The sequence below is a fragment of the Megachile rotundata genome, chromosome 7, assembly GCF_050947335.1.
Source record: "Megachile rotundata isolate GNS110a chromosome 7, iyMegRotu1, whole genome shotgun sequence".
NCBI lineage: Eukaryota > Metazoa > Arthropoda > Insecta > Hymenoptera > Megachilidae > Megachile > Megachile rotundata.
The window spans coordinates 9,764,405-9,779,945 of NC_134989.1; the positions used below are offsets into that span (position 1 = coordinate 9,764,405).

Below are 15,541 nucleotides of genomic sequence, written 5' to 3' on the forward strand. Positions count from 1 at the left end.
AACTACAACAATCTTAAAAATCACAAAACTTAACCAATGAAACGCAGAGATTAATCGCGACATCGTACGGGAAGTGAACAAAATCGTGTGCAACGTCCACGTGAAATGGGAAACGCCACGGCTGAATAGGACGATTGTTTCAAGTTGCAACGACACGCTAACTTCTCTCGTGACGTTCACTTTTTATTCTTGACACGGGGACAAAGCAGTTACCACACCCTGGCTGCGTGCACGGTTTACGCTTAAATACGCTTGTATCACGCTCGTGTCACGTAAGTGGTGGATATTGGTACGCTAGCTTCGTAACGTAAGAACAATCGTCGTCGATAGCTAATGGCACGATCGTTTTATTAGATTAGAACGGCTCTTTCTTCATAACGTATTCGTATTTGTCTGGCATTGATCGTACGCCTTGAAAATTAATCTTTTTCTTGTTAACAGCTTCGTTCGAGGTGATCGATTGACTATTTCGTTCTTTGGAATATGTTTGGCACGAGCTGCTGTGTAGATGTTAACTCGTGAGATGGCGTGAAGTAGATATGAAGTGAAAGGTTATATTTAGGTTCAAGTTCAGTCATTTCTGAATTTTAATTCACTTTTAAGTTTTAATAAATATGGTTGAATAATGAAATTATAAGTGTGAATTGGTTTGTGTAGGTTAGGTTTGAAGTTGGTAGGAAAATAAGTGGATTTGAGGGACTGAATCGTGGTAGGTTAGGTTAGGTTATTAGGTCATGTCTGAATTTTAATTCATTTTTAAGTTTTAATAAATATGCTTGAATAATGAAATTGTAAATGTAAGTTGGTTTGTGTAGGTTAGGTTTGAAGTTGGTAGAAAAATAAATGAATTGGAGGAACTGAATCCTGGTAAATTAAGTTAGGTTATGTTTAGGTTATGTGTGGTAACGTTAGAGTATGTTTAGGTTATGAATGGTAAGGTTAGATTATGTTTAGGATATATATGGTAACGTTAGGGTATGTTTAGGTTATGTATGGTAATGTTAGGTTATGTTTAGGTAATGTGTGTCGAGGTTATGTATGATAACGTTAGGTAATGTTTAGGTAATGTGTGGCAAGGTTAGGTTATGTTTAGGTTATGTATGGTAACGTTAGGTTATGTTTGAAGTTGGAACAAAATTTGTGCGATATCTTATATATCAAGTTAGGCTAGATTTGGCTTGCAGTTTAATCAAAATTAAATACTTAGACTTATACTTGCATTCATACTGAATCAAAATAAAAATAAGCATATTCATATCTGAGTTATACTACGTTAGGTCATATTATATTTGCAATACGAACAAAACTAAATAAATTTGCATGGTAAAATTGTATGCCAAGTTAGGTTACATTTAACTTGAAGTTCAATTAAAGTTAAATATGTTCTAAGAATAAAATTGCACTTTGTGTTCATGGCAACTCCAGCTAAAAACAAACAAAATGTCAACTTCATCAAACTATACTAATTTAAGAAATACCTCATTTAAACAAATTTAATTTAATTTCAAAAACCTTATTATTCTCACAAGAATACAATTCAAACAGATTTGCATAATATAATTACACGTCAAGTGTCTCAAAAATAATAATCAAACAAAGATGACTTAACTTCGTCAGATCAACAGAGTGGATTTAACCCAAGAACAAAGACCTTCGAATCTACTTCCACAGAAAATACTCGAGTATATTTTGAAACTGCCTATTAGACCCCAGACAAGAAATTTCGAAAGGAGAGATTTAGAAGAAGAGGAAAACGATGATGGCAAGATCGGAGACTTAAGAAGATTCTCCACGTGTCCTGTCACTTAGCAGGCATGAATATTTACGTTTGCCTCGAAGCCTCTCGAAGATAGCGGCCTTAAAAGATTTGGTGGCCACTTGCGGCCGTAAACTACCGACGTGGGTCACAAGCATCGTCATAAAACTGCCCGAAAGGAAAAAATCACGAATTCGCGTTAAAAAGATTTAGAGGCTTGCTATTTCCGTACGCTGCGGGGATTATGCACTACTCCTTTTCTTCGTGGTTCTTATGAACATTACGTAAAATCTTGTGGGGTCGAAAATAACTGGACACAGCTTTAATTCGATAATTTATGTACTGTACGAATGGACTTTCTTTCTTCGGTGCTATTTAGGTAATTATATTTATTTAACATCAATAAACATTAACATTATTACATTTAACATTAATAAATATTTAACATTAACAGTTAAATTTGTTTATTTAACTAAACAGTACTTTGCTTGCAGTGCTTTGACGAGTCAGACTCGTGACGCACTTACGGTTCAAATGTGATACCTCTTATTGTAAGTACATTTCAATTTGAGGTTTAAGTCCAATTATAATTTGCATAGTCAAAGACCACTGAATACAGAATAGACATAATATTTTAATTTTCTTTATTAATTTTAATATTATTGGGGTTAATAGTTACTTTTGACTGACGCACCTGACAAGCTAATCATACGGTAAGGGGTTAAACGTGAACCCCAAATCCAAATGATTTGGAAATCATTTGTGGTGCTCCTTTCGTTCAGTCACGAATAAACATAGAAACTTTTTATGTTTGTAAGGTGTAATTTGTTGACATAATTACTTCTTACTAACTAATATAATTAATGGAAAAATGTTATATTGTGGGAGGTAGAATAAGAAGATAGTTTATGAAGGTTGCTTCGAAGACATTCAGATGCATGCTTGACTGACTGGTTGCATACTGAAAGGCGCGCTGAGGTACAATATTATACGCAGAGTAACAAAATTATAAATAAATATGTGTTGCTAATAATTAGCAGTTATTTCACTACTGATCTCGTACAGAAATATTGTCTTGTTTGATGAATTGTTAAAATACAAAATATATTGTTTTAAAAATAGTTTGAGTCTTCTTAGCTAAGTTTCGAACTCCAAGCTAAGTTTCAAAGTTTTAAACACCAGAAATAAGATTTTATGGAAAAATTAACATAAGTTGATGAATCTTTTGTCAAGATAATTGTCAACCTTCTTTGTCAAAGTCTTTTTATTTACAAACTACATTTTGTCATTAAAAAAAAATAGTGTGAATGATTTCCATTACAAAAATCAATCATAATCAAAAAATAATGTCATTCTCAACGTAAACACAAATTAAATTAAAAAATATCAATCACTCCCAAAGTAAACATCAACGAAACTTCATTTTCAGTTTCACCATCGATTACAATTACGGAATAATGAAATAACGACAGAAGTGCCAGATATGGAACACAACCATTGCTCGAATTATCCGAAAGTATGCTTTCCAACCCGATCGTTTAGCATGATTAAAGTTACGCAACTCTCTCGGCCAAAAAAAGCAAGATCGACTCTCTACCGGCTACCTCTGCTCGTTTTCCATGCGATTCTGATCGATTGTTTTAATCGAGCCCAGTCGAGTGTAATTGCTTCCTGCGGATGTTACAATTACCGCTACATATCGGACAGCGTGCTGCACAAAAGCTGGGAAAAACGCTTCTGATCGACATAATAAATTCTAACGGTCCGTGGGAAGACTTCTTTTCACCGACAATTTCCATTAATAAAGAGGAGCTTGCTTTTGGAGTTAATTTTTCGTAAATAAAACAAATTTGAAGTTCTATTTAGCTTCGAAGTTCTATTTAGCTATTTTGCTTTTCAAATGGTGGTAGAAGTTATGTTACAAGAAATTCAACTTTATGTGTCTCTCGAATTCTAAATTCGAAGCAGATTTGAACTTTTAACTCTTCGTAATCTGGGTCATTTTGACGTATGAAAGTTTTTTTATTATAAAAATATTGAAACGTGTATGACGAATGTCTGATGGTAAGAGTTGCGGAGCTTTTTCAGATTTTGCAAATCGATGTGACCCAGTTTAAACTGCGGACGAATTTGAAGTTGTATGCAATTTGTGCATCAAGTTCTAACTATATTTTCAGTTCAGATGAAAATTTCGTTAGTTGTTTATTTTATGTACGTTTAAAATTGATTTGTTTCATTAACAAATAAGGAGTTCCACACATATAAAATAAGGGGTACAATAAGGAACATGTGCACACTGTGTAATAATATGAGATGACTTAGAAAGTTGCTACTTATGATGCTATATAATTTGCTTGACTATAGTTTAACATTCTTTATACCTCCTTTCTATAGTTACTGTCTTAAAAATCTTTTAATACTCGCCAGAGTATAAATTATTATAGTACTAACCACAAGTGATTTCAGTACTGAGTTAATTATTAACTGTCCAGCACTAAGTAACAGCTTTAATTAACATAACATAACTTAAATAAAAAATAATTCATTTTTGTGTTTTATAATAAATGTCCCTTGTGTTTTATAATAAATGTCCCTTGTGTTTTATAATAAATGTCCTTTGTGTTTTATAATAAAATCCTACCTGAACGGCACTATTGAGGAAGCAGTTGTTCTGACCAGGTCCATTGAGTAATCCTTTAGTACTAGTGAAACTAGTGTTATGATCACTAGATGACGACTTCTGAGCAGGCTGTATTTGTCCGTTAGCCTGATTTCCATGTAACTGATGGCACTGTGTCGACTGCAAATATCCGGTGTAATCCACGGTATCCTGGGATGCAACTGGCTGTTGTAACCCCATGATAGAAGCCATCCTCGACCAGCTACGTCAGTGTCATCTGTACAAAACAAGATACCAAATGTTCTATTATAATCACTAATCTTTGCTGAAAGCATTGCGAGATTACTTAACGTAAAATCTTACGTAACAATTAAATATGGGTAATATGGAATTGGCAATATAAAGAGAGGGTTTTCTATACGACATTTTGAAGGTTGGAAAATATAAAAGTTTGTACTTTTGTCAAAATTTTTAATTTTTTAAAGTTTCACTTTTTCAAGTTTTTCAAGTTTTTCAAGTTCTTCAAGTTTTCAAGTTTTTCAAATTCTTCAAATTTGTCAAGTTTTTCAAGTTCTTCAAGTTTTTCGAGTTCTTTGAGTTCTTCAAGTTTTTCAAGTTTTTCAAGTTTTTCAAGTTTTTCAAGTTTGTCAAGTTTTTCGAGTTCTTTGAGTTCTTCAAGTTTTTCAAGTTTTTCAAGTTTTTCAAGTTTGTCAAGTTTGTCAAGTTTGTCAAGTTTGTCAAGTTTGTCAAGTTTGTCAAGTTTGTCAAGCTTGTCAAGTTTTTCAAGTTTGTCAAGTTTGTCAAGTTTGTCAAGTTTGTCAAGTTTGTTAAGCTTGTCAAGATTTTCAAGTTCTTCAAGTTTGTCAAGTTTGTCAAGTTTGTTAAGCTTGTCAAGTTTTTCAAGTTTTTCAAGTTTTTCAAGTTCTTCAAGTTTTTCAAGTTTCTTAAATCTTTCAAAATTCTTAATCACACCCTCAGTTAAAAGGTTATCAAAGCTTTTGTGCAACTTGCATTTTTATTTTCTTTAAAATCTTCAAAAACATAAATCTTTAAAAATAAAATTCTTAAGATTACTTTCTCTAAATTTTTCTCAACTTTTCTCTCGACATTTCTCAAAGAGTCAACGCAGCACAATAACCCATTTAAAAATGAAAGATGACAGAAGCACATGATATCTAATTAACCGCAATAAGCAAAGAATTATCAATGTCCATGTCACCGTCGATACATACGAATTGAGTTTCATACGCGTTTTGTCTACCATACATGGAACGTGATCGTACGCTGCGTATAGTAGCATTCGCGTAAGTAACGCGACACGAATCAAGTGAGCGTAACAATACCGAGAAATCCTGTTCAACGAATCAATGAACATCGAATCGATATTCCCCATCCATTTCTTTCGATCCACAATGTTCTCGAAGTGAAATGTGACCTCGATCGGAGATTCTCAAGGAAAACGACATTGCACGAATGCGTGTCTAATTACTTGTTATTAAACGTATAATTTAAGAAGATCACATCTCGTTAGGTTGATTGTTGAACACCTACATATGTGTCACATATGTGACGTTTTAAAATTTCCATCAAAAATTTATGGTAAAAAATTAATTATGTAGTCTTATGTAATATTGATATTATTGATGGAGACATTTTTATTATGAAACATTCATGTGGGCATATTTATGTTAACAAATTGGTAAAAAATTAATTATGTAGTTATATTTAATAATTAAATATCTACTTTCCAAAATTCTTACATTTCAAAATTCCTACATTTGCAAATACTGCTCCAGAAATCTAAATTACTTCAAATATCTAGATCCCCAAATAACGATGCTCCACTTAACGGTACTCTACTTATGTGGCGCAACTTAATTCCTCAACCAAATTTTTATAGGAAATGGGTGACATCTTGAATTTTAATAAAATTCATGTCTTTTTGGAAAAATAATCAATTTTTCATTGTTCAATTTTGTATAAATTTCTATATTTCCAAATTCCTTTTCCATTTGACGTTTTCAAAGTTTTTCAATTCTAAATAAACTAAATTACCTGAATATCTCCAAATATCGATGCTCCACTTAACGGTACTGCACTTATGTGGCGCAACTTAATTCACCCATATATTTCCACATTTTTAATTACTATGCCACCAAAAAAGAAGTCTAATTTTCTTAAAAGAGTTTCGTCAAAAACAGAAATTTCCACAAAAGAAACCTAACCAAACATTTCCACATTTTTAATTACTATGCAACCAAAAAAGAAGTCTAATTTTCCTAAAAGAGTTCCGTCACGAAAAACGGAAATTTCTACAGGAAAAAAGATAATAGCAAAAGTCCAACAAAAAACCGAATCCTACTTTTGGCAGACGCAAAGTCACACGGAATCACAGTAACGGTAAACAACACATATGTACATATACGTATTGACTCTGGCGCAATTTCTTAGCTTCGCACTCTTCTCTATCCGTCCTCTTTTTGTCCGCGAACGAACAATATTAGCTTGGCGGCGTGTTAACACCGTTATCTTATATGAATTTGAAATAGAGAGATGTGGATGCGTTACCGCTCATTTGCTTTGCAAGAAACAGGATGCAGGATGTTGAACGTATACTTTCCTCAGACATGCAATCGAAATAAGAAATCGAAACGATCTTGATTCAATCGTTAGACTAAAACCAGTACGTATTTCACTTTAGCTTCGTGTGAATCCGTATTTTACTCTTTCTCTTCGTCAGACATTTACTGCTCTTCTCAAGTCCTGATGTGTGGACATTTTATTTTTTCATATATGTAGTTTATTTTTTTTCGAGTATATCTTTTACTGTTTCTTAAAATTTACTCTTTTTCAATTTATTTATTTTTTGTTTGCTCTGTTTTATTTACATTAGTAGTTCATTTATTCTTTTGACTGATGTCAGTACATAGTTTGCCTTGTTTTTTTTTAAATGAGTAGTTAATTCACTCTTTTTCTTCATGTCAGTACATAGTTTGCTCTGTTTTATTCAAATTAATAGTTGATTTATTCTTTTTCTTTATGTCGATGCATAGTTTGCTCTGTTTTTTTAAATGAGTAGTTAATTCACTCTTTTTCTTCATGTCAGTACATAGTTTGCTCTGTTTTATTTAAATTAGTAGTTGATTTATTCTTTTTCTTTATGTCGATGCATAGTTTGCTCTGTTCTTTTAAATGAATAGTTAATTCACTCTTTTTCTTCATGTCAGTACATAGTTTGTTCTGTTTCCTTAAATCAGTATTTAATTTATTCTTCTTCTTAATATCGGTACATAGTTTTATCTGTTTTTTCGAACAAGTTAATTTAGTCTATTTTCTTAGTGAACATAATTTGCTCTGTCTCTAGATACGAGTATATAATTTCCTCCATTTCTTCATATGAGTTAATTCTGTCTCTCCGTGCGAGCTTACCTGTTTCCTCATATGAGTTTGTTCCGTTTCTTGATACGAGTACATTTACTGTCTCTCGATGTCAGTATATAATTTACTCTTGTACACATTTACTTTCTTCATTCATACTTAACTGTGGCTTATAACATATTACGACTGCAAATTGCATTATGTCCAAGTAACAACATACTCTTCAAGAAATAGTAAAATATGATGTAAAATACAAAATAACACGAATTAAATCATTGACAATATTTTCTTTCGTTTAGGAGTTGCAAATATTTTCTCTGTTCATCCCTCTTTTTACTGTAAAAACAGAACGAAAATATCTCACGGAATTCTGCGTTGCACGGTGATGAAGCATCTTCGATTATCGAAAATAGACTTCTTTTACACGTGTGCCGAGGAAAAAGTTTGTTAAATGTTATTTTTGGGGAGAAAATAAACTTTGGAGGATTCCGTTGAGTTAAATTTATATTCCTTATTTTATAATAGGTGTGGGTGATTATAAATATTGTACAATTGAAAAATTCTTTAAATTGGCAATATAGGAAGAGGTTTTTATATTTAGAAGCTTACGTAAATTTTAAATTTTTGTTTAAGAAAATTGGATAATTTATAAGTTTTTAAATTTGAAACTTGTATAAATGTAACATTATATCAATTTAGGAATTTCTAAATTTTCCACAAGTTTCAAATAATGAAATTTTTATAAATGTACCAGTATCAAAATTTAAGAATTTCTAAATTTCCTAAAAGTTTAAAAATATGAAAGTTCTATAAACGTACCAGTATATAAATTTAAGAATTTGTAAATTTTCTACAAGTTTAAAATTATGAAATTTTTATAAACGTACTAGTATACAAATTTAAGAATTTCTAATTCTTCTACAAGTTTAAAATTATGAAATTTTTATAAATGTACCAGTATACAAATTTAAGAATTTCTAAATTTCCTACAAGTTACAAATTATGAAATTTTGATAAATGTACCAGTATCAAAATTTGAGAATTTCTAAATTTCCTACAAGTTTAAAATTATGAAATTTTTATAATTGTACCAGTATACAAATTTAAGAATTTCTAAGTTTCCTACAAGTTTAAAATTATGAAATTTTGATAAATGTACCAGTATCAAAATTTGAGAATTTCTAAATTTCCTACAAGTTTAAAATTATGAAATTTTTATAATTGTACCAATATACAAATTTAAGAATTTCTAAATCTTCTACGAGTTTAAAATTATAAAATTTTTATAAATGTACCACATAAAAATTTAAGAATTTCTAAATTTCCTACAAATTAAAAAATTTAAAAGTTTCATAAATGTACCAATATAAAAATTTAATAATTTCTAAATTTCCCTCAAATATAAAAATTTGAAACTCGTATAAATGCACCACTATAAAAATTGAGAATCTCTAAATCACTGAGTACATCAACAACTTCTAAGTTACAATTTTAATTTAAAAAATTAAAAAATTATTAAATTATTATCGGAATCTAAAATTAAATTAAAAGGCGTATGTGAACCCTCCTTAGAAATGTTTGCACCCTCCCGATCGAAAGGGAATAAGAAACTGATGGGGAAATTAAAAAGGGACAGAGGCGGAGTATGCTGAGGAAAGATGATATTTATCGGCAAAGAAGAGGGTGCGAGTATAGGGGGATGAAAGAGCGGTCGGACTGGCATTGCTCGACACACTAAATGGTACGGCTGAGTGGTTGGCGTTAATTTCGAGGGTCCAAGAAGTGGTTGGAGCGAGTACGTGCTCGAGAGGTAAGTTGGCCTCGGTGTCTTCGTGTTCGCTTTTAGGGTTCGGTAACAATGCAACCGCGGAATTTTTCGCTCGTCGAGGAGACGCTGCGACATCGACTAACGTAGGCAACTTGATACGTGTTACGTTTTGGAACACGTAAATTCCTTCTTGTTACGACGACTTGCGAAAGCCCTTTTTATTTTGTTAACCTTGGAATACACGCGTCGTTACGGTAATCAAGTATGTGGGGCGATGAGTTGTGCAGTAACTGGGTGACGAATGGGGTGCGAATGCATTAATTGGAACTTTTGTGTTTTGCGACGTTTTTCAAATTCTTTTCTTAAGTTCCTGAATTCGCAAATTTTTGAATTCTATAAAAATGAAATTTTTAAATTTGTGAATAGTGAAAATTCTAAATTTGTAATTTCTTTCAATTTCGTATTTTTAGAAATCTAAATTTATACAAGCTTAAACTTCAACATTTTTAAATTCTCAGATGTCGAAATTTTTAAAAGTATAAATTTTCAAATGATCAAATTCTCAGATGTCGAGATTGAAAGTTGGAATTTTAAAATTATCATAATTCTGACATGTTTGAATTCTCGAAAGTTCAAATTTCTAAGTGTCAAAAATATAAAAATAAAAAATTTACAAAAGCACAAAATTTGAAACTTCTTAAATTTCTGAGTTCAAATTAAAAAATTTCCAAACTTCTAAACTTCGAAAATTTCTAAACTTCCAAATATCAAAATGTTCAAAATTCCAAAAGTTCAAACTTGCCAAAGATATTATTACACCTTCACCAATTAAGAAATAGTACATTTCGCAGAATTATTCTTGGGATACCAACAACTGTATCTCTTACAGAAAACTTTCTCGTTTCCGTCAATCAATCACGAACAGAAATAATGTTCTGAAACTCGCACTCAACAATTGTTCGTTCTCGAAGAAACCATTGTAATAACCAGATTCAATTTCTGATTGTATTATCAGTGAGAAATATCGCGTCATATACTCGTGAATACGCGTGAAAGATTCCTGTTTCAATTAATGCTCAAATAACCAGTGTCTTGTTTTATACTGAGGTTTCCTTGAAGAAATACTATCGATGAATTTCTTTGTGTTTCTGAAGGCTGGCGGCACTTCTGAAAATTTTCTAATTACTTCATGAAATTTTGAAGACTAGAATAGCACGATTTATTTTAAAAATTAGATTTTGAGTTGTTTTTGTTTTGTATTTATATATTTGTGTACACAAGTTAAAAATGAAATATCAAAATTGAAACGTTGAAAAAAACAATAAGGAAAGGAATATTTTATTTTGAAAACTGAGTTTTGAGTCATTTTAATATTTCGTATTTATATATTTATGTATATAAGTTAAAAATTGAATATTAAAATTGAAATATTGGAAAAAAAATGAGAAAAGAAATATTCCATTTTAAAAATTGAGGTTTGAGCCATTTTTAAAGTTTTGTATTTATATATTTATGTATATAAGTTAAAAATTGAATATTAAAATTGAAATATCGAAAAAAAAAATGGAAAAGAAATATTCCGGTACCGGGAATCGAACCCGAGCCTCCTGGGTGAGAGCCAGGTATCCTAGCCACTAGACCATACCGGACTTGGAAGAGTTTCTTCTTTAGCTTCTTTAAACATATAAAATGTTTTGCAATAGTTCATTATTTTTTCTTATTAAATATTACTATCTTAATACTATATAGATATTAATGAATACATTATAATATATACTGTATAAAAATACTAACAAAGATACTCATAGCATGGATTATAAGATAAAACTGACATAACAAATATAAATTAAATATTGAAAAAAGTTACTATAACAAATGTACTTATTCTTTTATTATGTTTGACAAATATTATTACTATACGTCTTATTGTTACAACATGGAATTTTTATTTCACTCTTCTTTCAATTTCTGAATTTATGTCAATCTTACTAAATCTTACTTAAAACACAAATATTTTACTTTACAATATTTCGAATTCACTGAAGCAAAAATTTAAAGATATGAAATTTGATAATATCTCAAAGCTAACATACAAAAATAATAAATGAATAGTGATAAATAACGAACCTAATTAATTATACATACAAAGTAATTTATAATATTTCGAAAGTACCGTTCATACTTTATATTCTCTAGGAACGTTCAATTCCTTCGTCGAATACGATGGCGCCTTTCAAGAACTGAAAAGTTTAGCGTTTTCTACACACAACGTTATTTTCCTTCCAAGAGTATCCCCTACGTGTTATGCATGTCGACATAACAAGCCTTCGTTGTTCTGAATGACAATGTACACCAGCGTATTTATAGACGACCACCATCTACACACGTCGAGACTTTCTTTCGGTTCCTTTGCTATCCGTTTTCTTCGAGATTTCTACGGGACTTGCGACTACCCTAACGGTATACAGTACTGATTCGTAATAAGCAACTCGCTCGGGTCTGGCGAGTTGCTTGTTACGAATCAGGTATATTTTCGGCTTGCCTTTGTTCCCGAGCGCGAGGACGGTGACGGCGTAGAAAAAACAGGGGGTTGGGTGTAGCGGTATACTATAAAGTAATCGGTCGCGCGGCGATGTTATTCTTTAGACAAGGACAGAACATAGCATGCTTTCCCTTTTTAATAGAAGTAAAATTTCATGAATGGAAAAATATACCGGATTCGTAACAAGCAACTGCCCAAACCCAAGCCAGTGGCTTATTACGAGTGGCTTATTTCGAATCGATGTAGAATCAGATGAATCGAATACGTTGCAATTCCTAATTTGTCACACTTTGCCTTATCTTTTTACAATTATGTGAATATAAACATATACCTACATAGCAGTTTAAGAAATATTGATGTCAAAAAATAGTAGGTCATCGCCATTACTGCGACAATAAAGCAATTCGGAAAAAATTATGGTTGAACGAGCAGCTAGTTTTATGATCATTTCATTGTACATAGTTCATATAGTATTATATATTGTATATAGTGTATTATACTTACATAATTTTTCCTTCAACTTTTTTTTATTTTTGTTAAAAAAAATTAATTAAAATTATAGATAAAAATGTACCTCAAATTATTGTTCACTGTCAACCATTAGATTTAAAAAAAAATGTCATATTACGACAGAATCGCTATGTATCAGAATGAGAAAACAATATAATGTACCGGATTCGTAACAAGCAACTGGCCAGATCCGAGCGAGTGGCTTATTACGAATCAATGTAGAATTAAATGAATGAACGACAGAATCGCTATGCATCAGAGTGAGAAAACAATATATATGTTCTGTCCTCTTTCCACTAAACTGTTCGGTCGACCGTGAAAATTTATGACTTCTTCGGTTTCGCGGACCTCTCACTCTTTCTCGGATCTCTCACTCAGCGGCCGACTTCAAACAAAGAAGAGGGGATAGAAATTTGCTTGTTACGAATCACAAAACTGTTGCTTGTTACGAATCAGTACTGTACATAATGGGTAAGTTTTTGCGATACACGTGAACGTACTAACATGATTGCATCCTTCAATCTTTACTATTTCTCCCTGACGAACATTGTTTTATTTACAGATTTTAAAATTAAATAAATTAAAAAATTTTAGAGATTTTTATTTTAGATCATAAACTGCAACGAAACTCTGAAAAGTATAATTGTATCGTGTACGGAAAAATATTTTAAAATTATGGCGTAGACTTAACAAATTTGTAACAATTAATTATTGATGTATTTTATAAATTGTACATATTAGTGAGAGTTTCACAAGTTATTTCTTATTGCAGATATTTAATTATTGTGCTGTGCTGTACTATGTCAATCTAAATCTATGTATTATATACCATACGTATGTATATATCATATGTATGTATGTATTATACGTATGTATGTACCATATGTATGTATACATATATCATTCATATGTGTATATGAAAATATAAGTACATATAAAAATAGTAACAATCAATATTAATATATGTACCTTTACAAAATTTTCAATAACGAACGCTATAAATAAATACAGCAAAAACTAGAACATATTTAACAAGGTTATGTCAAAGAAAAAATAAGCTTCCCAAGAACCAATCAAATATTGATTAGCCATTTCAAAGCCTCGTTATTCCTCACCTCAAAATTAATATTAATTGACGATCATTAGTAGCAATGTACAATAATTCTCGGTACAGAAATAACAATTAAAATAATGACAGTAAAAGGCAAAAAGCGTGGAATAAACGCTCGTGTCTCAAGTAATACCCGGTTTGCAGAAAAAAATCGAGCTACCAGGAAAAGAAGAAAAACGATAAATGTCAGGAGAGCGTCCACGGGATATAAGTGCAACAATGATTACCGTATTTTCTCGCGGGATTCGTAATGGCCGAAAGAAAGAAACGAAAGGGGACCCGAGCGAAAAACGGAAACGAGAAAGAGGGGAGAGGATCGTGTATTATGGCATAAACTTGGGGTCTGCTGGTATCGTGAGGTTATTTCCGTTTCGACGCACGAGTAGCCGCGAAGAGTTAGCCGTGGGAGGCGCCGCGACGCCTAACTCGTGGAAAAGAAAACAACGGAGTGCGGTTGGTCTGCCAATTACCAACAGCTTTGATCGTCGACCTACAGAGATTTATCTATGTTTCTTATGAAAATTAACAGTTTCGGCGGTATCAAAGGAGATTCTGATACGTTGTCGTGGATTACGAGCAAACACTCTGTAACTGGTTGAAGTATGTTGAGAGTATGGTTTTTGACAATAGGTAGTTGGTGTTTGTTTAACTGCTTGTTTCTTTGAAGATGCAAGTTAGGTTAGGTTAGGTTAGCTAGGAAGTTAAGAAGGTTAAGTTAGGAGCAAGGTATTATAGTTGGTACTATCTTCAACATAGCACCAAATTTTGCAAATTTTCAAATCTATTTGTAATTTCTTAAATTCCTCTTTCTGTATTTTAAAGTTCCTAAATTTCTGTTTTATCATTTTGAAATAACAAATTTGATGAATTCCAAATTGTTATATAAATTCCTAGATTCCTAAATTTTTAAATCCCTAAATCGTAATTTCACATATTCCTAATTTCCCAAATCTTGCAATTTCACAAATTTCCAAATTTAAAGATGCTGAAATACACAAACTAGAATTTTCAAGTTTTCTCATATCTAAATCCCTAGATCCCAATTCCATAAATTTACCACTATTTAAGTCACTAGTTTCTTACGCTCTTAATTCTCTAAATCCATTGTACAATTCCATCAACCCTTAATTCCCTAAATTCCTATTCTACGGACCATCAATTCCCTATAATTTAATTTCCTAAATTCCAAATTCCTTAGATCTCCAATTCCATCGATCCTGAATCACCTAAATCCCCAATTCCATCGACCTCGATTCCTTAAATCGCAAAAATCCATAGATCCCCAAATTCCTAAATTCTCAATTTCCTAGATCTCAAATGTCTAAATTCCCAATTCCCTAGACCCCAAATTCTCAAATTCCCAAATTCCCAATTTCCTAGACCCCAAATTCCCAAATTCCCAATTCCCTAGCCCCCCAAATTCCTAAATCCACAATTTCCTAGACACCCAAATTTCTAAATCCCCAATTCCCTAGACACCCAAATCTCTAAATCCCCAATTCCCTAAACACCCAAATTTCTAAATCCCCAATTCCCTAAACCTCCAAATTCCTAAAGTCCCAATTCTCTAGATCCTCAAATTTCTAAGACCTCAATTCCCTAGATCCTCAAATTTCTAAGTCCCCAATTTCCTAGATCCCTAAATTCCTAAATCCCCAATTCCCTAAACTCTCAAATTCTCAAATCCCCAAATCCCTAGACCACCAAATTCCTAAATCCCAAATTCTTTAAATTCCTAAATCCCCAAATCCTCAAATTCCAAAATCCCAAAAGCCTAATTTAAACTTCCAAATCTCCAACTTCTCAAATTTCTAAACTCTCCCTAATTTCCCAACACCCAAATCTAAATCCCCAAA

General features: G+C 31.8%; 1 protein-coding gene and 1 non-coding gene across 3 annotated transcripts in view; both read right to left on the minus strand.

Moving 5' to 3' along the window:
- Positions 1-15,541, minus strand: part of ec (ubiquitin specific peptidase echinus) — a 140,161-nt gene that overhangs the window by 98,189 nt on the left and 26,431 nt on the right. For both annotated transcript variants that reach the window (XM_076534022.1, XM_076534021.1), the window contains exon 2: positions 4,398-4,653. In XM_076534022.1, coding sequence (XP_076390137.1) covers positions 4,398-4,628 — 231 coding nt within the window. In that variant the 5' untranslated portion in view covers positions 4,629-4,653. The remainder of the gene's footprint in view (positions 1-4,397; positions 4,654-15,541) is intronic.
- On the minus strand, positions 11,100-11,171 carry TRNAE-CUC (transfer RNA glutamic acid (anticodon CUC)). The gene has a single exon. It is a non-coding gene; the product is annotated as a tRNA-Glu (tRNA).